Raw genomic sequence first — 27,500 nt, forward strand, 5'->3', positions numbered from 1 at the left:
AGCGCAAAATAATAAAAAAAAGTACACAAAGTACAAATAAACGAAAAAAAAAAAAAAAAAAAGTACATAAATGTTCCCTGAACATTCAATATACAAAACACAATTTTGCACAACACGACAGCAGCAATCCCCCAAAACAGTTCTAAATCACTTGTGTGAATTAAGAATGGATATAATATGGTGTGGTGATAAAACTTGTGATTTGAACGCCCTAATTGTTTATTTTTCAGTGTCAAGTGTTGTCAGAAGACGGTGAAGGATGCGTATCACATCCTCTGTAAGCCCTGTTCTCTTCAGCTGGACATCTGCTGCAAGTGTGGGAAGAAAGAGGACATCGTTATTCCGTGAGTGCGAGCGTGTGTGTGTGTGTCTCTGTTCGTGTGTGTGTGTGTGTGTGTGTGTGTGTCTCTGTGTGTGTGCGCGCGTGTGTGTGTGTCTCTGTGTGTGTGTGTCTCTCTCCTCTGTTTGTCTCTTTGTTTGTGTGTCTGTGTGTTTGTGTGTGTCTCTCTGTTTGTGTGTGTGCGCGCGTGTGTGTGCATGCATGTGTGTTTGTCTCTGTGTGTGTGTGTGTCTGTGTGTCTCTCTGTGTTTGTGTGTATCTCTGTTTGTGTGTGTGTGCGCGCGCATGTGTGTTTGTCTCTGTGTGTCTCTCTGTGTTTGTGTGTGTGTGTGTGTGTGCGTGCATGTGTGTGTTTGTCTCTGTGTGCGTGTCTGTGTGTGTTTGTCTCTGTGTGCGTGTCTGTGTGTGTTTGTCTCTGTGTGCGTGCATGTGTGTGTTTGTCTCTGTGTGCGTGCATGTGTGTTTGTCTCTGTGTGTGTGTGTGTGTGTCTCTCTGTTTGTCTCTCTGTTTGTCTCTGTGTTTGTGTGTTTGTGTGTGTGTCTCTCTGTTTGGGTTTGTGTGTGTGTGCGTGCATGTGTGTGTTTGTCTCTGTGTGTCTCTCTGTGTTTGTGTGTGTGTGTGTGTGTGTGTCTGTGTGTGTCTCTCTGTGTTTGTGCGTGTGCATGTGTGTGTTTGTCTCTGTGTGCGTGTCTGTGTGTTTCTGTGTGTGTGTGTGTGTGTGTGTGTGTGTGTGTGTGTGTGTGTGTGTGTGTGTGTGTGTGTGTGTGTGTGTGTGTGTGTGTGTGTGTGTGTGTGTGTGTGTGGCAGATTCATGCATACAAATGATGTAAGTCATTTTGTGTTCTGACCTTATTTGAATTGTCAACTTTTCTGCTTACTATATAAAAAAAATCTATTAATCTATATTTGAAAAATGTGGATCAGTGTTTCCCAAAAAGCCCAAGATGACATCCTCAAATGTCTCGTTTTGTCCCCAACTCAAAGATATTCAGTTTCCTGTCCCAGAGGAGAGAAGACACTAGAACAATATTCACATTTAACACGCTGGGATCAGAGAATTTATAGTCAATTCTTGTTGGCAATTAATTCTAATAGTTGACAACTAATCGATTAATCTTTGCAGCTTTAGTTGATTTAATCAACCGATATGTTAAACTGAGTTTCTCCCCAAAGAATCATGCAAGAGCTCCACTTTAAATCTTGTGTTTACCAGAGATGGGCTCATAAGTTTCTTGGAAATAAATCATTCAGCATGAAAAAACATAAGAAGTCTAAGTTGACTAAGACCAAAAACACCCGATTATTATTTTATTATTATTAGTGGAGCCAATGTAATGTTTTCACTGCCCTCAAAAAGAAGCCTTTCGTATCACACATAAAATCATGTCTTTTATGAAGTCAACTTTGAGTTCTTTTCATCCTCATGAAGCACATTCAGTCAATGTTACTCCAAGTCTGCCATCTTGTGGACAACGAGATGCATTACAACCGATTTTTGGAAAATACTGAACTAATTTCAGCTTCAGTCTTTACCTCTCTAATTGAATGCCCTTTACACGAAATGTTTCCATGCAACGTTCAGGCGTCTGTTTATTCCCGTGTGTCGTGTCGATGGTCACGTGATGACATTCAAAACGATGCCGGAGAGAGTTCCCCTTTTTTTCGGGAAAAAGGGAAACTCTCAGGAGAGACTTCATTTAAGAGTGAAATAAGTTTAATGAACATGTTGCATAGGTCGATCTGTTCGAGTCTTTGGCGATTAGTCTCCATCGCAGTGTGAAATCATAAGGGGTATAGAGGCCGTGGATATATAGCACCCTGCACTCGGCCTTTTTATGGACCTTTTTCAGAGCAGATGTTGACTTGTAATAGTAGGAAAAGCACAGCTGAAATTGATCACTTTAAAGGTATTGTGGAGGATTTTCTTTTTCCGGGTGGATCATCAAGACTATTGGTCCTCCTAGTTGTCAATCATTCTGGTGATATGTTTACGTAAGGCCGTCATACGTGCTCGTCCCTAGGGTAGTTTTCGCTTTCTGCGCATGCGCACTTTCAGGTGTATATGTGTGGTGAGCTTGAGCTACGGTTTCAGCCATTCATTGAAGCTCGCCGTTCTCACCGCATTTTTTCCAAATGTCTGAGGGTCGCAAGAGAAAAGGTGTCTACGAATTGTGCGACAAGAAGAGAAAGGCCTCTGAAGAAAGAAACAAGACCGGAGTGTTTTTGGGAGAATGTTTCACACGCTGGCGTGCGCTAAAAGCACAGGTTGGGCTTCCCACTGATGCCTCAGTCGCGAAGTTTCTACTCGACAGGTAAAGTTTGGCGTGCTATTTGGAGAAATCCATTTAAAATCACTGCTAGTAAAAGTTGATGTAAGCTATGATTAGCGATGCTAGCCCTGGCACAAGTCACGCACCGCACAGACACGGTAAACATCTCAATTTGTGAAAAAGTGCAAATCTTCTTTCTGAAAGTAGCTTGTATGAGCCATGCCGACAGCAACTTGTAAACAGTGCACTCTCGTGCACACGTTTAATAGGCGTTCCCTCTCGGGAGCAGGCAGAGTGGTGAGCATGTGCATTTTTTCAAAAAGTGGAGAGGGCGGTTCTTTTCTAAAATTCGGGATAATCCTCTACTATACCTTTTTAACGTTTGCTCACCGTGCGTTCATGGACATCGGAAAACCGTTTTTCCGAGTGAAAACGTCAGCATTCACGTAACTTCCTGTGGGAATCAGAGGTGGGAAACTCGGGCTGGATTTTGATAACCGAGTTCCCCAGTTGGTGACGCGTTTGACGTTTGATGGAGGCGACTTTGGTTCACTGAATATATGTTAATGACAATAAACTGTTTATTGTGGACAAACGCCTCTGCCAAGAAACATACACAGACATAACATGTTTCAAATTATTCATAAATAGGCCCATGTATAAAAAAAACAACACATTATCCGTGTCTTTTCCCGTTCGTTGTCCTGCAGATAACACAAACAAACACCTGGCCATGTGCTGTTTGGATGCCCGCATAAGAAAACAGCAGAGAATCTTCTGTTATTGTGGCCTCCATGTTTTCACCCACCTGATGCTCTCGGCTACGGCCAACCGTTGGTGGCAGTCATACAAAAAGTTGTTATGCCAAACGCCAATATAACAGAAGAAGAAAAACGCGCATCCCGACCATGTGAACGCTGCCAGTCGGAAAAACAACGTAACCACGGGGGGCGGTGCCTGTTATTCCCAGGTGGCATGAACGCAGCATCAGTTCCATCAAGTGTCCCAGTGAGCAACATGACATCACGCGTAAACATACACGCCCACTTTCTAAAGCCAAGTGGCGTGTTATCTGTACGCATTTTCAGCTATCAGTGTGTATATCAAAGAAAGCTACGGTTGGGACACGATCCCCGGTCCCCTGGGTGAAAGTCCGGTGTTGTTTGACCCATCCTCCCCACATGCAGCCATCATTAGTGGTTTTGAATAGACCTGTGCTTAGGGCTGGGTACCGAACGGCGATACTTTTATGGTACCGAAATCCTCCTGAGTATCGGAAAATTCTTTATCTTTCGGTGCCAAATTTCGGTTCCAAAAGCGTCTGTGCGCGTAAGCGCTAGCATTATCTGTCCTCTCTGCATATTGACACAGAGCGGAGCTCCGAACACACACACACACACACACACACACACACACACACACACACACACACACACACACAACACAGAGAGAGAGGTGTGGACAGAGTACTGCAGTAGTGTCTGCAGTTTTGTTGAAGTCACAGAGAGTCACGGTTGGTTTCAAGTGTGGTTACAGTTTTTCATAACTTCACACAGACAGCGTTTGTGCTGACGTTCCACTTCCTCTTAGACAAGCAGCCACAACGGTGGTTGTTCTCTGCCCTGGTGACTGATGACAGGCTGAGCTTGCAAGGCAAGGCACTTTTATTCATGTTACTCTGAGTGAGCAGTTTTACCAGAATTTTGAGAACTGTTTTGATTCACAATTAAGGTGGAAAATAAAAGCTTTGTGTTTAATATATTTTTGTTGATGTTGAAATGGATTTTAAAACTTAAAAATATGGTATCGAAAAAAGTATCGTTAGGAACCGGTATCAAAGCTGAGGTATCAAAATTGGCACCGGATCGAAAGATTCTGAACGATGCCCAGCCCTACCTGTGCTTTTCCTACCATGACATGTCAACATGTCTGCCGTGGAAAAGGTCAATTACCTCGGGTTTACAGACACGTCTCTGCTGATTGGGCATCGCCTGTGACACACCCACCAAAACGAGAGACACGCCCACCAAACGAGAGAAAACAGGCTCGTTCCAGATGGACGGCGCCTCGCCTGTAAAGTGGACGAGAGCAGGCAGCAGCAGCCGGGGGGGGGGCGGTGACAAAAAGCTGTGGTCAAGTCAGACAGTTTCCAGGCGTTTCCAGCAGCCTTCAGGCTGAACAGGAAGTCATAGAAACACTCCCATCCTGTTAGTTCTGATTCAATCTAATAAAATATTTAATCAGACCCGCTCGTACACAGTCTCCAGATGTTTTTAGTATGACAGAGTAGCTGTCAAAATGCTCTACATGCGATCTGTTGCTGATTTTAATTACCAACACACTGTAAATGATCTGTAATCTGAAGAGATTTAGGGCTAGATTTATCAAGCCGTTTGCGCCTGTTTCCAGGCGCTAATTGGTCGCAAAGACGGACGTAACCGATGCGGGCTATTTACAAACAGGGCGCACTTGGGTAAAATCGCAGATTGTCTGTCGCATGAGCCGGTAGCTAGGTTGCGCTTTCAATATGCGTCGTGGGAGGGTTGTAGGGAAAGTGGGAGTTCCACCCAAAAAGGTGGGAGGATAAGCGCCAAAGTGCCCCTAATTATATATTTCCGTGGTATTTACAAAGACTGTCAGTAAGAGCGCCACTTATTCTGCGGGGGAAATTCTCCACCTCTTTAAACCAGCCGCAATCGAAGTTTCCTTGTAGACCTTTATGCGCGCGGTGAAATGGCAACAGTAATTTGAGCAAGACGGAGACATAGGCGAAGGCGGAAAATATTTTTAACAGAAGAATCACACTTTGTCAGTGAACACAACATCATTTAGCGTTACAGATCAAGCAGCCGTGCAATATTAGAGTTACTGGAAGAAATCAAAGACGAAATTGAATCTCCCACTCAGCGTTCACATCCCATTCCAGCAGCTGTTAAACTCCTCGCTACATTACAGATATTGGCATCAGGATCATTTCAAACAGTCATAGCATCAGCAGTGGGAATATCGCAGTCTGCACTCAGCCGTATCATAGCAACAGTACCGCTTTGCTACAGCGCAATTTACGGTGTAGTGGGCGGAGAAAGACGCTGATTGCCTGATGGGTGTCAGGGTTGATAAATACTACGCAAAATGTGGAAGCATAGCGTGCGCTATTACCGAACTCGCATAAACGGACGCAGCGCAAACTGCGCTAGTGTTAGTAAATCTAGCCCTTAGTCTCTCTGACTTCTAAACATCACTATCAGCCTCACAACATGTGTTCTGTACAGAATAAGCCTTTAAATCAGACAAATAGCAGTTAAAATCCCTCCGATTCAAAATCAATAAAGTTTAAATAAAACGTCATCATGTTGAGTCGATTCTGAACCAATCGGCTGTTGGATCAGCTGAGAGGCCGGCGTTTCCCAGCATGCCCCTGGGTCCGCCTGGGTCTTGCAACTGCGCTGCCTGCGTCTCAGAACTGCGGCCGCCTTGGTCTCGTGAGGTTACCGTTGACCACGTGTGCACGACGTCAGAGCAAGTCGGGGTCAAGTCGGACACAAATCTAACCGGCGTGCGTTGGGCGGCGATCGAACCAGGAAACCGTAGCAACACGCTGCACACCGTTTTGAGACTGAACGTGCCCGTGATTTAAAGGTGCCGTAGGGAGGATTGCGAAGATCCAGGACATCGCCAACTTCTCAGTCCCTCCCTCCTTTCTGCTAAAGAGAATGTGATCGGTGTCTTCCTGAATGAACTTACAGTACGCTGAGCTTCTTTTAACGATCAACGATACAATGGCATCGATTCAAAGGGAAAATATGGATGCATATCATCTTTAAGATGCGCCTTTAATTCTAATTTCCCAACTTTTATATTTATAATTTCTCATTTAAATGTCTGGAAGAGCTCAGAAAGCTCTGTAGCAACAATTTTAAATCATATTACCAGTTGCTCTTTGTGAGTAGATATTAGGGGTGTGTATTAGGTTTATCCTGTCTTCGATTTGATCTCACGATGCGTCACCTCCTCAATATTATTATTATATATTACTACACGTGGTTTTCAGCAGTCAGTCAGTCAATACATGAACTCGCCTTTTTATTGTATCCGCTCTTCAAAAAGATGAATGTAGCAGAGTCTGTACACAACAGACAGGCAAAAAAAAAAAAAGCAGCGAACGGAAAATCATCAGCCGGCTATAATCGATTATGGTCTGTCACTGCAGCCAGTTTTATAGATTAACAAGCGAGCTTGTGACCGGGAGGTCGTCTGTTCAATCCCCAGACCGACAGCATAAAATCTGGGTGGGGAAAATGAAAGAACAGCACTTGTCCCTCCCTCATTACCACCACTCAGGTGCCCTTGAGCAAGGCCCTTAACCTCCAACCGCTTCAGTGGAGCTGCTCAGTGGCCAGCAGATCAGACTGTGGTTGTACTGGGCAGCTCCCAGCAGATCAGCCTGTGGTTGTACTGGGCAGCTCCCAGCAGATCAGACTGTGGTTGTACTGGGCAGCTCCCAGCAGATCAGACTGTGGTTGTACTGGGCAGCTTCCAGCAGATCAGCCTGTGGTTGTACTGGGGGCAGCTCCCAGCAGATCAGACTGTGGTTGTACTGGGCAGCTCCCAGCAGATCAGCCTGTGGTTGTACTGGGGGCAGCTCCCAGCAGATCAGACTGTGGTTGTACTGGGCAGCTCCCAGCAGATCAGACTGTGGTTGTACTGGGCAGCTCCCAGCAGATCAGACTGTGGTTGTACTGGGCAGCTCCCAGCAGATCAGTCTGTGGTTGTACTGGGCAGCTCCCAGCAGATCAGTCTGTGGTTGTACTGGGCAGCTTCCAGCAGATCAGTCTGTGGTTGTACTGGGCAGCTCCCAGCAGATCAGTCTGTGGTTGTACTGGGCAGCTTCCAGCAGATCAGTCTGTGGTTGTACTGGGCAGCTCCCAGCAGATCAGTCTGTGGTTGTACTGGGCAGCTCCCAGCAGATCAGTCTGTGGTTGTACTGGGCAGCTTCCAGCAGATCAGTCTGTGGTTGTACTGGGCAGCGCTCCAAGCAGATCAGTCTGTGGTTGTACTGGGCAGCTCCCAGCAGATCAGTCTGTGGTTGTACTGATTAAAAAAAAGCTCAGTTTTTTTTTTTATTTTTTTATTTTTATATTTTTTTAATGAAGTTTTTTTTTTAAAAAAAGTTTTTCAGTGAACCTCCCCTGAATAAATAAAGGTTAAAAAAAAAATAAAAATAAAAAATAGTGTCAGCGTAGGGTTGGAACATCCGCTCTGCATATGTTATGCGTGCAATGTAGCCGTCCCGTGAAGTTCAAATTAATTGAACTTTTAAGGCGAGGAACGAGAAGCGAATTGTGTGAAAACAGCTTTATTTCTTGCATCCACTTTATTTATTTTTTATTTTGAATATAAAGCAGAATTATATAATCTTGTCATTAACTTTGGTAGGGGAAACACTGTAATCGCTATTAAAATACCATTAATTGCACGGCCCTAGATGACATTTAGTTTCTCTCTCTCTCACCGTGCAGAGTAAACTCACAAGAGGACAAGACGGAGGAGGAAGAAGATGGTGAACAGAAGAAGAAAGAACGAAGGAAGAAGAACTTGGATGACTTGGACAGTGATTATGATGATGATGATGATGATGATGACTTAAGCGACCTCCGAGATGATGATAATGATGATAATAAGGGAGACAATATTGAGAGGGACTCCGAACCAAAGAAGACCCAGAATAAGTCTGATGTGCTCCCAGATGTGTCCAGAGTCAACATAAAGGACTGAAGGCAGTGAGAGGGTCCTTGTTATTCCACTTTTTTAACATGTATACTTAACACGTTTTCTACTCAAAGTACAGTATCAGGTTTGAGATGTAACTATATGTATATTAAGTTATGCAAATGAATAAATGTTGCTGGTTTTGATGCAGAACCTGGAATATGAGTTAATGTCAGCTATGTCCCTCACCTTTCGCTCTCTGTCTGTCGCCGTTTTTAAAATCCCATCGCTACAGGAAACGGCAACAAACTTCGATCTAGCGAGCAAGTTTTAAAATGAAATTTGGACGGTGCAACGAGACAGACCTGCTCGGTTCTTTCAGGGAATGATTGTAAAGATTTAGAAAGAATATGTTTAGGGCTTTTCCTCTCTAACTGGGACGTTTTGGGACTGTCTGTTGGGGATTGCTGTGGAACGAAGTACACACGGAGATACACTGGTAAGAGGAAATTATGTTTAACCATGTGTCCAACGGCGGGCAGGGTCAGCCCTATGGTCCCACATTTCTAAGATTTTTCTTAAAATTGGACCACTGAGGTGCCCTTGAGCAAGGCCCTTAACCTCCAACCTGCTCCAGTGGAGCTGCTCAGTGGGCAGCAGATCAGACTGTGGTGGTACTGGGCAGCTTCCAGGTATGAATGTGGAACTGTGTGAATGTGATCAGGGCGTTCCTGCAAAAGATAGGCTGCCTCTCAGTGAACCTCCCCTGAATGAATGAATAAATAAAGGTTAAAAAAAAAAATAAAATAGTGGAAGCGTAGGGTTGGAACGTCCGCTCCGCTTATGTTATGCGTGCAATGTAGCCGTCCCGTGAAGTTCAAATGAATTTAACTTTTAAGGCGAGGAACGAGAAGCGAATTGTGATTGTTTTTCTTTAAATTAGGCTCTATGTTAGGGTTAAGTGAATGTGCATTTACATTAAATGTTTGCAATAAACAAAGAGATGGGCGCACCAGATTTAGCTAAAAGCTACATTTCATCTGTAGGCCATTGCTACTGGATAATAGGTTGGGTGTAATTGGCTACCAAATTGGGAGAAAAGGAGATAAAATCTGATACAAATTAATGAAAAAGGAAATGTTGGACCCAGTTTTGGAAAAAAAATCTTAGAAATGTGGGAACATAGGCACGCACCCTGGCTGGTAGCTCACGGTGCTCTGTACCCGGCTCAAAGTCACCTTTTGTCTGCTAACTTTAACTGTAAAGGCCGCTAAACTCAACGATTGTAAATGGCCGGCGGTCACCTAATTTCGTAGGATATCATACGAACTTATTCATGAGAATGCGTTTAATATTTCACTGGTAATAAGACGGACATAATGTTAAAATAAAGAAATAAAAACCATGGTTACAGCTCGTCATAAATGTTGATTTAAGCAACAAAGAGATACCGCTTCTCTGCTGCCGTCACGACTGACAGAAAGAATCCAAGGTGCAGCCGAGATACTTCTAATTGAAATACATCAGTTTGAAATTCGTGCTGAGCATCACGAAAAAAAAATGGAAATTTGTGTCATTGTGGGCTACACGCATCAATAGATTGAATTTTGTGGCTATTCAGCGAACTGCCGTGAGACTGGGTTGTTAATTTAAACAAATTCTGTAAGGATCCACTTCACCACGACAGCTTTTCAACTTTGAACATAAGAAATGCCCTTTTTTAGCTGCCTTTAACACTTCCCGTCGCTGAATAACCTGCAGTAGCATCTACGGTTGAGTGTGTTGTCATCCATCATGTGGCGTTGATATATTTAAAAGAATGTGGCAATATTTCAAACATTACTTCCCCATTAGGATATGGGACATCGTGATTTAGATTAGACTTTTTATTTGTCCCTGTTGGGGAATTTGTTCTGCAGCAAGACATAAACACAAGACAGTCACAAATGCAAAACTAAACTACATAAAAATACTTGATGTTACAAGCTCTGGTTAAACAGCTAAGAATTGAGAAGATAAATATGACCATATGTTAAAGGAACCATATGTTAAAAAGAACATCCAACAATATTCCTCATAAGAATATTATAGCAACATTTATGGATGGATTCGTCAGTAAGCTCATAGGATGCCTATTTATGAATGTCGTCTGATGCATTTCTCACATGGCTTTGTTCTGATTAAACACAAGCAGGTGAAGACACGATGTGAGTCGCGCACGTGCAGGACAGCCGCCATCTCAGACAGCTCGCTACAGCATCACCTTTTGGGTAGCTGCTACCATTAAAGTCTATGATCGTTTCTGTTCAGTCTTGTTCCTTTGCCTTTTATTTTGTTTCCAAATGACCAAACATAACCAAACTGGAAGTGAAGTAACATCTGGTTTTAATCCTAACCACCATCTTTTTCCAAACTGAAAAGTAGTTTTGGTGCCTAAACCTAACCAAACTGTAGTCTCGCTTTGCCAGACCTTCCTCCAAAGCGCGCTGGAAGAGGGTCTGGCTACTCCACACAGCATTCGGGGATGGGAGGAAAAAACGTGCTCTGGTTTAATGGCATTTCTTTAAACCAATCACAATCGTCTTGGGCGGTACTAAGCACCGGAGAAAAGCCGCGGTGCCGCTGCAAAATAGCCTCTGGAAGGAACTTGTTTTGGTGGAACATGTGTACGTTTAAAAGTAGTTTTAGTCGTGCGACAGAAAACTCCGATTGGACAGATAGTCTAGCTAGCTGTCTGGATTTACCCTGCAGAGATCTGAGGAGCAGTTAACCATAGTCCTCACAAATCCACCAGAGGTTAGAACGCCAACACAAAGGAAAACCAAGGTAACGGATATCTGGCCTAAATGAGTGAAATCCAGCGGGTTTTCCATGTCGTGGATATAGACTAACCAAACTGTGACCATTTCACAACGTTAACAGCATGTTAAAGCTACAGTATATAGCGTAGCTTCTGTCGCCCCCATCAGGAATTTCTAAGTAATGACGACAAAACTGGCAGAAAAGAGAGAAAGAAAAAGAGACATATATCGTCGCTGTCTGGAGGATAACTAGCCAGTTGATATCGCGTGTGTGCGTTTGGTTACTTGCGGTCAAATCACTGAGGTTGCCTCGAAATTTAGGCTACACTATACATGCATTACCTGCAGGCCTAGGTAACATGCGTTACCTGCAGGCCTATAGGTAACATGCATTACCTGCAGGCCTATAGGTAACATGCATTACCTGCAGGCCTATAGGTAACATGCATTACCTGCAGGCCAATAGGTAACATGCGTTACCTGCAGGCCAATAGGTAACATGCGTTACCTGCAGGCCTATAGGTAACATGCGTTACCTGCAGGCCTATAGGTAACATGCGTTACCTGCAGGCCTATAGGTAACATGCGTTACCTGCAGGCCTATAGGTAACATGCGTTACCTGCAGGCCTATAGGTAACATGCGTTACCTGCAGGCCTATAGGTAACATGCGTTACCTGCAGGCCTATAGGTAACATGCGTTACCTGCAGGCCTATAGGTAACATGCGTTACCTGCAGGCCTATAGGTAACATGCGTTACCTGCAGGCCTATAGGTAACATGCATTACCTGCAGGCCTATAGATAACATGCATTACCTGCAGGCCTAGGTAGCATGTATTACCTGCAGGCCTAGGTAGCATGTATTACCTGCAGGCCTAGGTAGCATGTATTACCTGCAGGCCTAGGTAGCATGTATTACCTGCAGGCCTAGGTAACATGTATTACCTGCAGGCCTAGGTAGCATGTATTACCTGCAGGCCTAGGTAACATGTATTACCTGCAGGCCTAGGTAACATGTATTACCTGCAGGCCTAGGTAGCATGTATTACCTGCAGGCCTAGGTAACATGCATTACCTGCAGGCCTAGGTAACATGCATTACCTGCAGGCCTAGGCCATTTCATTACATAATTCCTAGCGGAGGATTAAATTAACATGGTGGACTCTTCAGAAGAGGTCATTATCTTCACTCGAGCTTCTGCAAGGGAAAGTCTCCAGACGCCACAATCTTCTGAACATGGTCATACTGAGAAACACAGAGAGAGTTTCTGTGGAGCTGATAGTCTTAATTAGCTTTGTAGCAACTCATTTGGCAACGGCTTGAATGTAACGGACGTTAATTAATATCAAAAAGTTACGCACTAAAGCTTTAAAACGGCGAGCGTTACGTTCTCTGGTTTAGATACGAGGCTGTATGTCCTGCCCCCGCTAGGGGCGCTAATTTATGAAACGCTCCTGGGGTCGTATTTGAGGGTAGGGAACACACGACTCATGTCGTCGTATGGTTTGAAGGACTTGTTATTTTGCTATGAGGAAACGTCTCAAACATTATGGGAACATGATGTCAAACATGGTTAAACAGGTCTGACAAAGAAGAACTAGTAACCACTGAGACTGTACCCAGTATATGTTTCGCAATATTTCAGTTATTTTGAAGTTCAATTTCAGGAAGTGTTCGTGTATGCTAGAAGATTGCTGCCTCTTGAAAGACAGATGGTACAGAATGTCCTCTCTCGTCTTTCTATATTTAGTGTCTCTGCAGCTACTGGGGCCTCGTTTACTGACCAACAGTGATAGCAAAACCTGTATATAGAATAATTAGGGCTCCAATTTATGATTACTTTCATTGTCTATTAATCTGTGGACTATTTTCTGAATTAATGGACTAGTTGTTGGGTCTCTAAAATTTCAGAAAATGTGGATCAGTGTTTCCCAAAAAGCCCAAGATGACGTCCTCAAATGTCTTGTTTTGTCCACAACTCAAAGAGATTCAGTTTACTGTTGCAGAGGAGAGAAGACACTAGAACAATATTTACATTCAACAAGCTGACATCATATAACTCAAACCGTTTATCGATCGAAACAGTTGGCAATTAATTGAATAGTTGACAACAGCTTCTACAGAGGGTAAATGCAGGACAGGATACAGTGATATAAGTGGTGAACCCCAGAAGGGGGACGGGACTGAGGCATTGGCTCTAATCATCTTCCATACACTAACACTGCACACATTCTTTGAGATAAGAAAATGTGTGTGTGTGTGTGTGTGTGTGTGTGTGTGTGTGTGTGTGTGTGTGTGTGTGTGTGTGTGTGTGTGTGTGTGTGTGTGTGTGTGTGTGTGTGTGTGTGAGTGAGAGAGAGTTGGGGGGGGGAGGATTGCACTTTGTGCTGCATTTTTATGTATTAAAAGTGCTGTATAAACAACTCCGATTGATTGATTGATTGAAAAGTAAGTGCACACACACACATACACACACACACACACACACACAATGACATATTAAAGCATGAAAAAATCTAATAATATAGCAAAGGATTTTTTTTTTTATACAAAGGGATGACACATTTGAGCGAGCTCTGGCTCCATCATAAGGGCATTTAGAAGTTATAACAACGTGACGTGTAGCCTACACACACACACACACACACACACACACACACACCCTGTCTTCTCATTGGCTGCAGATTGTCTCCGCAGTCAGGTGGAGTTCTGCTGATCGAAACTCTCCAAAGACAAAACCCCAGTGGTGCTGCCGCTGCAGGTAATTCCACTGCTCGACTCCGAACTCATCTGTTGAAAGGATGGCAAACTCTGACCGACCCAGCGCCGACATTTCTCACGTCTACCGGGGGACGTTTATCCACTCGACGCAGCAAACCGCGCTACAGATCCTGGAAGATCAACTCCTGGGTGTGGATACAGACGGAAAGGTTAGTCCAACATTTAAAACAGCTTTTAGTCTTAATTTAGAAGTTTAAAACCCCATACTATTTACGATTTTGAAAACATATTGCTGTTAATGATAATTTGATTAATATCTATAGCTCTATAACTTTACTACTAACCCTTGCGCAAATTAGGAGGCAACATTTGGCACAGTTTGGTTCACAAATACGACGTAAATCTGTTACACAATCTATAAACTGTCTTCTGCAGTGAGCTGTTGCTGAGCAACTTTCACAATTTGGCCCACTCTGAGCTCTTAGACACAAGCAGCTTAATGACAGTCTGAAGTAGCCTCTTCAATCAGAATCAGAAGTAGATTACCAAAGGAAGTTGCCTTGGTGTGTTTGCTGCAAACAATACCAAAAAGGAAATAAATAATACTGCTACAGTCAAGAACATAAATAGGCTACAGAATAGATAGAGTAAACGCAATGTAAAATACACTATAACAAAATAACAAAGACTCTTTGTTTGAGAAAGAAAGAAAGAAGGAAGGGAGGCTGTACGGTTTATTGCACGCTGTGTAAATATATGGATCAGTGAGTGTGCAAAAGTTCACAGTATGTAGCCTATAATATGTGCAAACAGGCACGGAGCGAGGGGAGGGGCCTTTGGGGCCCTAGTCCCGAATGTTTTGCTCAAAAGCCGCTGAATCTTTTAGGGTTTTAAAATAACTTTAATTTCCTCTGACGGGACCGGAAAAATCAATGGAGTAAAAGTTCTGTTTACTGGGGAAATATTAGCCTGACGAGGTCATACTCAGATTCTAGTCCGAATACGAGTCTGATCCAGCTCCACTGGGCTGTGATTATGGGGCGTGTTTCAACCGAACCAGGAAATTAAAAGCCTCTGCACTCAATTGGACAGACCTACAACCAATCGGAGCAAAGGAGTATGTGACGTACGTTAAACTTTTGCCGAATCCCGCAGGAAGGACGGCAAAAACATCTTTCCGATCGACAAATGCCTCGATCTCGGTTCTCTGTTCCTCTTTTTAAAATGAATGCGCTGTCGATATCTTCTATAACCAGGGCCGGCCCCAGACTTTTGGGGGGCCTTAAGCAGGATTTGGTGTGGGGGGACTCTCCACATTATATCATGTTGCCACTGCACTTGGCACTAAACCAACTTGTGTATTGTAAATATTAGTTTAAGCACTCATAATGTACAAATACGCATTTAAAAGACTAATGTGAGACCCTATTAGCAGCAACGCTATCTTTAAATAGACAGGCTCTGTTATGAGCTCTATTGTGGGACAGTTCAAGCTCTATCTATAACAGACGCGATGGAGGAATCTACACATCTCAATTCTCCAACTGCAGCCATCTTGGTTGTAAACAAATTCAACCCAAGTGCTCTTTGGTGACATGGTTGATTACGTTACTGTCGATCATCTGTCCGTCATCGTATAAAGCCCGCCCCGACAATTTGATTGGTCCGAACAGCTCTGGTTCGAGCATAGTTGCTCCACAACGGATCAAGACCAGACCCAGCTTCCCGACCTCAAATGTTGTGGGCGGGGCTAAGTTCGGCTGGCATCCAGGCTAGGGAAATATCGCCTTCGTTTCAAGATCAGTTTACTCCAAATTCCTACCCTACCTACGTTATATAACTTAAAAATAGAAACATCAGACAGTGTTTTGTCTCTCTTTAAGAGGAGTGAAAATTAGTCATCCTCAACATTTATTGTGTTCTGGTTTCAGAACGATGAAGACACTTGGAGAAGAATTAGATATAAAACAGGTCCTTATTATATATATTTTATTCATTTGCATAACTGAATGTACATATAGTTACAGTCCTCCAAACCGTACGCCGATATGGGTCGTTTATTCCTACCCTCTAATACGTTTCATTAGCGCCCCTAATGGTGGCAGGAAATACGACCCTTAATATTGTTTAAAGTGCCCATATTATGAAAAAAACACTTTTTCTGGGATTTGGGGTGTTCTTTTGTGTCTCTGGTGCTTCCACACACATACAAACTTTGAAAAAAATCCATCCATGCTGTTTTGAGTGAGATACAGTTTCTGAATGTGTCCTGCCTTCAGTCTCCTGGTGAGCTGTTTAAAATCGGCCCGGACTGTGACATCACAGTCCGAAATGAGCTGGCTAACCACAACCGTTAGCTCGTTAGCATGCTAACCGTTAGCATTAGCATGCTAACGCTAATGCTAACGCTAATGCTAACGCTAGCATGCTACGTCGTTCTCAATAGCAAAGCACTGCTACAACACACACAAGTTCACCATAATCTACAAAAGAACTACTTACATGTGTGCCCTCATTTAGAAGTCTCCCAGCTAATCCTGCCTTGTAACTGACCAAAGTTGGAGAAACAGGCTTTCTTTTAATAGGCTCGTTCGAAATGAACTGCGCCTCGCCTGTAAAGTAGACGAGAGCAGGCGGCAGCAGCCGGGGGCGGGGACAAAAGTCCGCTCTCAAGTCGGACAGTTTTCCAGCTGACTCCAGCAGCCTTCAGGCTGAACAGGAAGTGACACAAACACTGTGGTCCGGTCGGGTCCGATTCCGATTTAATAAAATGTTATCAGACCCATATATCAGCTCCTACACAGTCTCCAGTTGGTTTTATTATGACAGAGTAGCTGTCAAAATGCTCTACATGCGATCTGTTGCTGATTTTAATTAACAACAGACTGTAGATGATCTGTAATCTGATCAGATTTAGTCTCTCTGACTTCTAAACATAACTATCAGCCACACATGTGTTCTGTACAGAATAAGCCTTTAAATCAGACAAATAGCAGTTAAAATCCCTCCGATTCAAAATCAATAAAAAGTTTATATAAAACGTCATCATGTTGAGTCGATTCTGAACCAATCAGCTGTTCGATCAGCTGAGAGGCCGGCGTTTCCCAGCATGCACTGGGTCCACCTGCGTCCGCCTGGCTCTTGCAGTTGGTGAAAAGCAACTGCGCTACCTGCGTCTCAGAACTGCGGCCGCCTTGATCTCGTGAGATTATCGTTGCCCACGTGTGCATGACGTCAGAGCAAGTCGGGATCAAGTCGGACACAAATCTAACCGGCATGCATTGGGCGCCGATCGCCGGTGATCGATTCTGCGCAGATCTGGCTCATCTCGAACGAGCCTACTGTCTCTAGAGTTAGCTAGCTGACATGATCTACATCTAAGCTACTGAGCATGTGCGAGTGCAATCAAAGATAGTACAGAAGAAGAAGATGAAAAGAGGTCTCACTCTGTAGCTAAAACAGAAACCAGGTGAAAAGAGGATCTGCAGCAGTGAGAGAGAGCTGTGCAGTACAACAAAAATATGGTGCTTTTTGAAAATTAAACCATGTAAACCTATTCTGGTACAATCTTAAAATACAGTTATGAACCTGAAAATGAGCATAATATGGGCGCTTTAATGTTTATTAAGAAAGATCCCCATTAGTGGTTTTAAACACGTCACTAACCTTGTTAACCCCCCCAACCAACCTCCTTATGTAGAAATGTGGCGCTCTTATGGCGCTTACCCACTGCTAGTACCAGCTCGGCTCGACTCGACTCGGCCGCGGTGCCCCGTCCTCTATTTTCCATTGCAGATTTAGCACCGCCTCATGTGTGAGGCGAGCGTGGCTGGTCGTCATAGTGACGCCGCAGGAAACTGCCGTGACCTCACGCGACACGCACACACACAGAACGACGAAGGTGTGTTGTTTGTGATTCTTTGCCAGAAGCCTGGCTCCGCCCTCCTACGTACTTCCGCTCAATTTTCATTTTCCTTCAGTACTACGTCTGGGTTTGCGGTATATTCTTGGATTTTCTACGACCAAATATTTGGCGGTCCAATCAGAGAACAGAGGGAGTGGCTGAGAACGACGACGTTGAGGTCGTGACGTGCGCTAGTTTGAGTTGTAGTTCCGTAATGGCGGCGGAGAAAGATGCGAGCGAAGCCATGCGGTCCATTTGTGGCAACGCTGCCGAATATCCAGAAGTTAAACCCCGAGCGAGAACAACCTTTGCTGAGTTGTGTTGGTGGCCGTGATGTCGTGGCCCTCCTCCCCCACGGGATTCGGGAACAGTTTGATTCTCCAGCTCGCTCCGTTAGCGGTGAAGGAGTTGGCTAAGGCTAACGCTAGCGATGCTAAGCCGATAGTTGTTGTCGTCTCCCCTCTTGTTAGCCTGGTCCTACCAGACAGTACGTAGGAGGGCGGAGCCAGGCAACAGAGTACCCACCTTACAGGAAGTTAAAACTTGTCAATGGAGAGTGGCCAGATTCTCTGGACTAATGAAATGGACCAGAGTCTGGTAGGACCAGGATAATGTACCAGAGTCTGGTAGGACCAGGGTAATGTACCAGAGTCTGGTAGGACCAGGCTACTGTACCAGAGTCTGGTAGGACCAGGCTAGTGTACCAGAGTCTGGTAGGACCAGGATAATGTACCAGAGTCTGGTAGGACCAGGCCAGTGTACCAGAGTCTGGTAGGACCAGGCCAGTGTACCAGAGTCTGGTAGGACCAGGATAATGTACCAGAGTCTGGTAGGACCAGGGTAATGTACCAGAGTCTGGTAGGACCAGGATAATGTACCAGAGTCTGGTAGGACCAGGCTAGTGTACCAGAGTCTGGTAGGACCAGGATAATGTACCAGAGTCTGGTAGGACCAGGATAATGTACCAGGGTCTGGTAGGACCAGGATAATGTACCAGAGTCTGGTAGGACCAGGCTAGTGTACCAGAGTCTGGTAGGACCAGGCCAGTGTACCAGAGTCTGGTAGGACCAGGCTAGAGTACCATAGTCTGGTAAGATCAGGCTAGTGTACCAGTTTCTGGTAGGACCAGGCTAGTGTACCAGTTTCTGGTAGGACCAGGCTATTGTACCAGTTTCTGGTAGGACCAGGCTAGTGTACCAGTTTCTGGTAGGACCAGGCTAGTGTACCAGTTTCTGGTAGGACCAGGCTAGTGTACCAGAGTCTGGTTGGACCAGGATAATGTACCAGAGTCTGGTAGGACCAGGGTAATGTACCAGAGTCTGGTAGGACCAGGGTAATGTACCAGAGTCTGGTAGGACCAGGCTACTGTACCAGTTTCTGGTAGGACCAGGCTAGTGTACCAGAGTCTGGTTGGACCAGGGTAATGTACCAGTTTCTGGTAGGACCAGGCTAGTGTACCAGAGTCTGGTTGGACCAGGGTAATGTACCAGAGTCTGGTAGGACCAGGCTAGTGTACCAGAGTCTGGTAGGACCAGGCTAGTGTACCAGAGTCTGGTAGGACCAGGGTAATGTACCAGAGTCTGGTAGGACCAGGCTAGTGTACCAGAGTCTGGTAGGACCAGGCTAATGTACCAGAGTCTGGTAGGACCAGGCTAGTGTACCAGAGTCTGGTAGGACCAGGCTAGTGTACCAGAGTCTGGTAGGACCAGGCTAATGGACCAGAGTCTGGTAGGACCAGGCTAGTTTGCCAGAAGACACACATTTAAATGCTTTTATTTGGATCTGAAAGGCATCGCAAGAAAAAACCAAGATCTAAATACTTTGCTTTATACCATCTATTTCCTCCTCTGCGTCTTTCATAAAATGCAGCAAATTTTGTATGTTTTATGTCCAAACCTGACCACCTTAAGAGCTGATCTTTGTAAATCCTGCCGGTCTGGATCTCTCTTTACTTGTTGTTATAAGGCACATTGTCAAAAGTAGTAGCCGAAAGTCAGCCATATCAAAATACACACCCTGCATTAACGCTGGCAGTTACAACGGGTGTTTATGTTGGAAAATCATACAGGTGTGCACACCGGTCCAGCCATGTTCCACCTGCGACCTGCCGCCATCTTGACACGTACACACACGCACACACACACACACTCTGCACAAATGAAATGTACGAGAGTCTAGTAGGACCAGGCTAGTTTGCCAGAAGAGACACACACACACACACACACACACACACACACAGAACGTGGAATGTGTGGTATTGGGTGGTGATGGTGCAGTGGATATGACACATGCAACATCAACGTGTGTGTGTGTGTGTGTGTGTGTGTGTGTGTGTGTGTGTGTGTGTGTGTGTGTGTGCGTGTGTGTCTTCTGGCAAACGGCCACATGCCGAGAATCACAAACAACATACCTTCTACGTTCTGTGTGTTTTTTTTCTTTTCTTTTTATCATAATGGAAAAACAAAAAAGGCGAGGCGAGTCGAGCTGGTACCTTACCTTACTTCCTGCTTTGCTCCCATAATAACTAATACGGCCACTAGAAGGCGTTGACACTATTAACGTAAATATGAGTCGTGATTACTGCTTAAAGAAACAACTTATGTGAGTGTTTTTCGGGGGAGGACAGTTTCTCCGCCCCTGTGTGCAACATGTGGGATTTAAATCCATAGGACATCTTTAAACCATCCGAAGCATGCGTGTAATCTTCCACTCTGTTGTTATCGATAAGGAAATACAATATGCGGACATCGTGGAAATCCTACACTGTACACTAAACACGAAGGATGTTCTATTCTCTCACAGCGTGTCCTCTGTTACATGCAAACTCTTTTTCTAATCACCAACTCTTCGCTGGTTTCCATTCTGCCATCAGATTGCTTTCATCGAGAAAGGAGCGGAGCTGAACCGACTGTCTCAGAGCTTTGGATTCAGTCCGTCTGAAGTCACTCAACTGGCACAACAGTAAGTAGAATATATAACATGAATTACTCAATGTACAGGATTTCATTAGGGCTGCAATTAAACCGATTATTTTCATTGTTGATTAATCTGTCAATCAGTGTTCCTTAAAAGCCCCAAGACGACATCCTCAAATGTCTTGTTTTGTCCACAACTCAAAGATCTTCAGTTTACTGTCACAGAGGAGAGAAGACACTAGAACAATATTCACATTTGAGACGCCAGAAACGGAGAATTTGTACTTTTTTAAAATAAAAAATTACTCAAACCGATTAACCGATTATCAAAATGGTTGGCGATTAATTTAATAGTTGACAACTAAGACATGGGGGGGGGGGACAAGCAATGAAATTAATAAAAACATTTAAAAAAAAGAGTTGACAGCTAACTGATTAATCTTTGCAGCCCTAATTATGTCTCATACGTTTTGCAGCTATTATTCGGTTGATTCCATCAGTTACAGTAGCCATGTTTCATTCTAATTGTCAAGCGAATTTTAAGCGAACTTTTGAAATGTCGCAAAAATAAAAATAAAATGCGAACTAGAAGCGTTTCCATCAAGTGGTTTAGAGCGAATAAACTAGATTACGCAAAGCGTTGTGTCATCACAAGTAGACGTTACGCGTGGTTGTAGATTTCAAATCGGCTTCAAAGATTTTAGAAGCGAAGTTCTTTGGCTAAATGGAGAGAGTTAGCATCGTACAAGTTCCTCACCTGTGCAGAATCTGGGGCTGTGGCAGAGCCATTTGGTGAGATAACCGTTCACCGTAGTGTCTACGCGGTGTGCAGGGCCGTACGATTCAAGCTGTTGAACCAACTTGTCTATTTACCCGACGTGGCTCAGGCTCAGGCTACATACAGCGCACCGTAACTCCACCACGCACCTTGTGCCACAAGTGTACGGTGCACTGGATGGGACAAGTTTCCCAATCCTTCCCCCATCCGATGGATACCGGGACTGTAGTCATGTGAGTTACGTGAGTTACGAGTGTTCGCTACGACACAACTTATTCGGCAAAGCTGGTTCCAGCTCCCATTTTGCGCATTAATTCTTTTTCAAAAAAGGCAAAAACCTCCTCAAGCGAGCGAATTTGAGGACTTTTTATTTTTTTTATTTTGCCGTTTCCATCAACATTTTCTAATTTGATACTTAAAAAATGGCCATAAAAATACGTTGATGGAAAGACGACTACGGATTTGGTGCAACATTTATCCACTTTTTACCTCTCAAGAATTGATAGAAATGGTCAGAAGCCCTTCAGGACCTGCACGGGATTAGCACGATTAGCATAATAAAAAAATAAATAATGGCTCAAACCGATTAATCGATTGTCAAAATAGCTGGGGATTAATTTAAAAGTTGACAATTAATCGACTCATCTTTGCAGCTGTACATTTTGCAATATATTAAATCACTTCTTGCTCTTCTCCTGTAAAAACGATGTACATGTTTGAACCGTTCTCGTTTCTTTCTGCGCTGCAGTGAGTTCTTCATGCCGGGACTGGTGGACACCCACATCCACGCGCCCCAGTACTGCTACGCCGGCACGGCGCTGGACATGCCCCTGCTGCAGTGGCTCAACACCTACACCTTCCCTGTGGAGTCTCGCTTCAAGGACTTGGAGTTCGCCCGCCGCGTCTACACTCAAGTAGTGGTGAGTTGTTCTGGCATCGTGAAAATAAGTGGGCGTTAAAATGTGTACAGTGTGGCCCGGTTAGCCCAGTTGGTAGAGTAGGCGCACACACGTAGAGGTTTATTCCTTGACGCAGAAGGTCCAGGGTTCGAGTTTCCTGGGTGCCATGTCATTTCTCCGACGCTCCATTGCTCCGACCTCTCAATAACCCGAAAAAATTCCCTTTGGTCCTACAGCCCACTAGCCTGACGTCCCACTATGGCCACGCCAAGACCTGCCCTTAAATAGCTTTTATGGCCAGGCGTCCATGCTTACACATGGTAACGTAACCCAACCCCATTTGTTCAGGTCCTATCCCCTGACCAATCGGCTATCCTTACCCCAACCAATCGAGCTGCTTTGTAGGGCTTTCAATCAGACAGACAAAAATACAAAATAATACTGTATCTGAAGTCTCTTTTATATAGGCCTTAGTGGTCCCCTAATACTGTATCTGAAGTCTCTTTTATATAGGCCTTAGTGGTCCCCTAATACTGTATCTGAAGTCTCTTTTATATAGACCTTAGTGGTCCCCTAATACTGTATCTTAAGTCTCTTTTATATAGACCTTAGTGGTCCCCTTATACTGTATCTGAAGTATCTTTTATATAGGCCTTAGTGGTCCCCTAATACTGTATCTGAAGTCTCTTTTATATAGACCTTAGTGGTCCCCTAATACTGTATCTGAAGTCTCTTTTATATAGGCCTTAGTGGTCCCCTAATACTGTATCTGAAGTCTCTTTTATATAGACCTTAGTGGTCCCCTAATACTGTATCTGAAGTCTCTTTTATATAGACCTTAGTGGTCCCCTAATACTGTATCTTAAGTCTCTTTTATATAGACCTTAGTGGTCCCCTTATACTGTATCTGAAGTATCTTTTATATAGACCTTAGTGGTCCCCTAATACTGTATCTGAAGTCTCTTTTATATAGACCTTAGTGGTCCCTAATACTGTATCTGAAGTCTCTTTTATATAGGCCTTAGTGGTCCCCTAATACTGTATCTGAAGTATCATTTATATAGACCTTAGTGGTCCCCTAATACTGTATCTGAAGTCTCTTTTATATAGACCTTAGTGGTCCCCTTATACTGTATCTGAAGTATCTTTTATATAGGCCTTAGTGGTCCCCTAATACTGTATCTGAAGTCTCTTTTATATAGACCTTAGTGGTCCCCTAATACTGTATCTGAAGTCTCTTTTATATAGACCTTAGTGGTCCCTAATACTGTATCTGAAGTCTCTTTTATATAGGCCTTAGTGGTCCCCTAATTCTGTATCTGAAGTCTCTTTTATATAGACCTTAGTGGTCCCCTAATACTGTATCTGAAGTATCTTTTATATAGGCCTTAGTGGTCCCCTAATACTGTATCTGAAGTATCTTTTATATAGGCCTTAGTGGTCCCCTAATACTGTATATACTGTATATAATACAAATTTTCAAATTGAATACCAACCCACCGAACGAATATTCGAATATTTGGGTCCAGCCCTACCGGTTTCCTGCATGTCTTCCCCCCCCTGTCTCTCCCCTTTCATATCTCAACTTTCCTAAAAAAAATTAATGTGTAAAAGGCGAAGATAAAAACTGAGCTTTGTGACACACTGCAGGTATAACAGCTTTGATATTTAGTTAGATATTAGTTTGTAGATTTAGCAGCAAATTCCTGAAAGACAAACAGTAAGTCAGTCCATATTTGTTGATACCTCTTAAAAGGAAAAAGAAGAAAGGTCCAAGGCACTCTTCTTGCTTGCAAAAAGTTAAAAAGTCTTAATTAAGATGGATATTTCATAATGAAAATTGTTAGTACGTTAAAAATAGAGCTGGGTAAAACACGCGGGTAGTGACACACAAACGGCCTCTCTGTTACCCCGATTAGTTCTGCTACCGGAGCTAAAACTCAGGACTCGGACTTGCCCTCGGGGCCTTCTCACAGTTCAACTAGAACCTTAATCTTTAAAATCAACAACGGTTGTTGATTCTTACCCTTGCGTTGTCCTCCCGGGTCAAACCTGAAAATCAACACTTTTTTCACATTTTCTTCGACACATTTTTCAATGCTTTTTTCCACATTTTTGACAGTTTTTTTTTTTTACGTTTTTGTCACTTTTTAAAACATTGTTAGTGCCTTGTTTGACGCTGTTTTCAAAGCTTTATTCTGCTGTTTTCGAGGCTTTCTAATGTCTTTTGGCGCTTTTGTCATTTTAGTCAACATTCTTTGACCTTGTTTTAAACATGTTAAAGGTCCCATGACATGGTGTTCTTTGGATGCTTTTATATAGACCTTAGTGGTCCCCTAATACTGTATCTGAAGTCTCTTTTATATAGACCTTAGTGGTCCCCTAATACTGTATCTGAAGTCTCTTTTATATAGACCTTAGTGGTCCTCTAATACTGTATCTGTCTCTTTTATATAGACCTTAGTGGCCCCCTAATTCTGTATCTGAAGTCTCTTTTATATAGGCCTTAGTGGTCCCCTAATACTGTATCTGTCTCTTTTATATAGACCTTAGTGGTCCCCTAATACTGTATCGAACTTGTCTCTTTTATATAACCTTGACCTTAGTGGTCCCCTTAATACTGTATCTGAAGTATCTTTTATATATGAACCTTAGTGGTCCCCTAATACTGTATCTGAAGTCTCTTTTATATAGACCTTAGTGGTCCCTAATACTGTATCTGAAGTCTCTTTTTATATAGGCCTTAGTGGTCCCCTAATACTGTATCTGAAGTATCTTTTATATAGACCTTAGTGGTCCCCTAATACTGTATCTGAAGTCTCTTTTATATATAGACCTTAGTGGTCCCCTTATACTGTATCTGAAGTATCTTTTATATAGGCCTTAGTGGTCCCCTAATACTGTATCTGAAGTCTCTTTTATATAGACCTTAGTGGTCCCCTAATACTGTATCTGAAGTCTCTTTTATATAGACCTTAGTGGTCCCTAATACTGTATCTGAAGTCTCTTTATATAGGCCTTAGTGGTCCCCTAATTCTGTATCTGAAGTCTCTTTTATATAGACCTTAGTGGTCCCCTAATACTGTATCTGAAGTATCTTTTATATAGAGCTTAGTGGTCCCCTAATACTTTTAGTATCTGAAGTATCTTTTATATAGGCCTTAGTGGTCCCCTAATACTGTATCTGAAGTATCTTTTATATAGGCCTTAGTGGTCCCCTAATACTGTATATACTGTATATAATACAAATTTTCAAATTGAATACCAACCCACCGAACGAATATTCGAATATTTGGGTCCAGCCCTACCGGTTTCCTGCATGTCTTCCCCCCCCTGTCTCTCCCCTTTCATATCTCAACTTTCCTAAAAAAAATTAATGTGTAAAAGGCGAAGATAAAAACTGAGCTTTGTGACACACTGCAGGTATAACAGCTTTGATATTTAGTTAGATATTAGTTTGTAGATTTAGCAGCAAATTCCTGAAAGACAAACAGTAAGTCAGTCCATATTTGTTGATACCTCTTAAAAGGAAAAAGAAGAAAGGTCCAAGGCACTCTTCTTGCTTGCAAAAAGTTAAAAAGTCTTAATTAAGATGGATATTTCATAATGAAAATTGTTAGTACGTTAAAAATAGAGCTGGGTAAAACACACGCGTAGTGACACAAACGGCCTCTCTGTTACCCCGATTAGTTCTGCTACCGGAGCTAAAACTCAGGACTCGGACTTGCCCTCGGGGCCTTCTCACAGTTCAACTAGAACCTTAATCTTTAAAATCAACAACGGTTGTTGATTCTTACCCTTGCGTTGTCCTCCCGGGTCAAACCTGAAAATCAACACTTTTTTCACATTTTCTTCGACACATTTTTCAATGCTTTTTTCCACATTTTTGACAGTTTTTTTTTTTTTTTTTTTTTTGCTGTTTTCGAGGCTTTCTAATGTCTTTTGGCGCTTTTGTCATTTTAGTCAACATTCTTTGACCTTGTTTTAAACATGTTAAAGGTCCCATGACATGGTGTTCTTTGGATGCTTTTATATAGACCTTAGTGGTCCCCTAATACTGTATCTGAAGTCTCTTTTATATAGACCTTAGTGGTCCCCTAATACTGTATCTGAAGTCTCTTTTATATAGACCTTAGTGGTCCTCTAATACTGTATCTGTCTCTTTTATATAGACCTTAGTGGCCCCCTAATTCTGTATCTGAAGTCTCTTTTATATAGGCCTTAGTGGTCCCCTAATACTGTATCTGTCTCTTTTATATAGACCTTAGTGGTCCCCTAATACTGTATCTGTCTCTTTTATATAGACCTTAGTGGTCCCCTAATACTGTATCTGAAGTCTCTTTTATATTGACCTTAGTGGTCCCCTAATACTGTATCTGAAGTCTCTTTTATATAGGCCTTAGTGGTCCCCTAATACTGTATCCGAAGTCTCTTTTATATAGGCCTTAGTGGTCCCCTAATACTGTATCTGAAGTCTCTTTTATATTGACCTTAGTGGTCCCCTAATACTGTATCCTGAAGTTCTCTTTTATATATAGGCCTTAGTGGTCCCCTAATACTGTATCTGAAGTCTCTTTTTATATAGGCCTTAGTGGTCCCCTAATACTGTATCTGAAGTCTCTTTTTATATAGACCTTAGTGGTCCCCTAATACTGTATCTGAAGTCTCTTTTATATAGGCCTTAGTGGTCCCCTAATACTGTATCTGAAGTCTCTTTTATATAGGCCTTAGTGGTCCCCTAATACTGTATCTGAAGTCTCTTTCCCGAAATTCAGCCTTGGTGCAGAATTACAGCCACTAGAGCCAGTCCCACAATGAGCTTTCCTTAGGATGTGCCATTTCTGTGTCTGTAGCTATTGAGGAGGAGAGCAGGATACCCAGGGCTCGGTTTACACCTATCACCATTTCTAGCCACTGGGCACAATACAATAATTTCAGCCTCACTTTTGATAAGAGGGACACGTCTGTTGTTTTGTACCGTTTATATAAATAAAGGAATATTAGTGCATCCCTACAGCCCTGAAATGGAGCCAGAGTGAGAGACTTTTTTCTGAGTTTCCCTCTTCTGTCACACAGCCTGTGATTTGAGATGGGTGTGAACAGATCAATGGCTTAACAATGTGTAGAAAAGAGTGTTTGTGAGTGTGTGGATGTCGTGTTT

At 43.2% G+C, this 27,500-nt stretch overlaps 2 protein-coding genes across 2 annotated transcripts in view; both read left to right on the forward strand.

Annotated features, from left to right (window-relative positions):
- Positions 1–8,545, forward strand: part of c6h9orf85 (chromosome 6 C9orf85 homolog) — a 10,090-nt gene extending 1,545 nt beyond the window's left edge. The window contains exons 3-4 of the mRNA XM_039803807.1: positions 231–344; positions 8,131–8,545. Of these exons, the coding sequence (XP_039659741.1) occupies positions 231–344; positions 8,131–8,386 (370 nt within the window). The 3' untranslated portion in view covers positions 8,387–8,545. The remainder of the gene's footprint in view (positions 1–230; positions 345–8,130) is intronic.
- Positions 8,546–13,795: 5,250 nt separating this feature from the next.
- The window catches only part of gda (guanine deaminase), a 40,600-nt gene continuing 26,895 nt past the window's right edge, over positions 13,796–27,500 (forward strand). The window contains exons 1-3 of the mRNA XM_039803432.1: positions 13,796–14,052; positions 20,620–20,708; positions 22,189–22,360. Coding sequence (XP_039659366.1) covers positions 13,924–14,052; positions 20,620–20,708; positions 22,189–22,360 — 390 coding nt within the window. The 5' untranslated portion in view covers positions 13,796–13,923. The remainder of the gene's footprint in view (positions 14,053–20,619; positions 20,709–22,188; positions 22,361–27,500) is intronic.

This window comes from Perca fluviatilis, chromosome 6, assembly GCF_010015445.1.
Source record: "Perca fluviatilis chromosome 6, GENO_Pfluv_1.0, whole genome shotgun sequence".
Classification (NCBI taxonomy): Eukaryota; Metazoa; Chordata; class Actinopteri; order Perciformes; family Percidae; genus Perca; species Perca fluviatilis.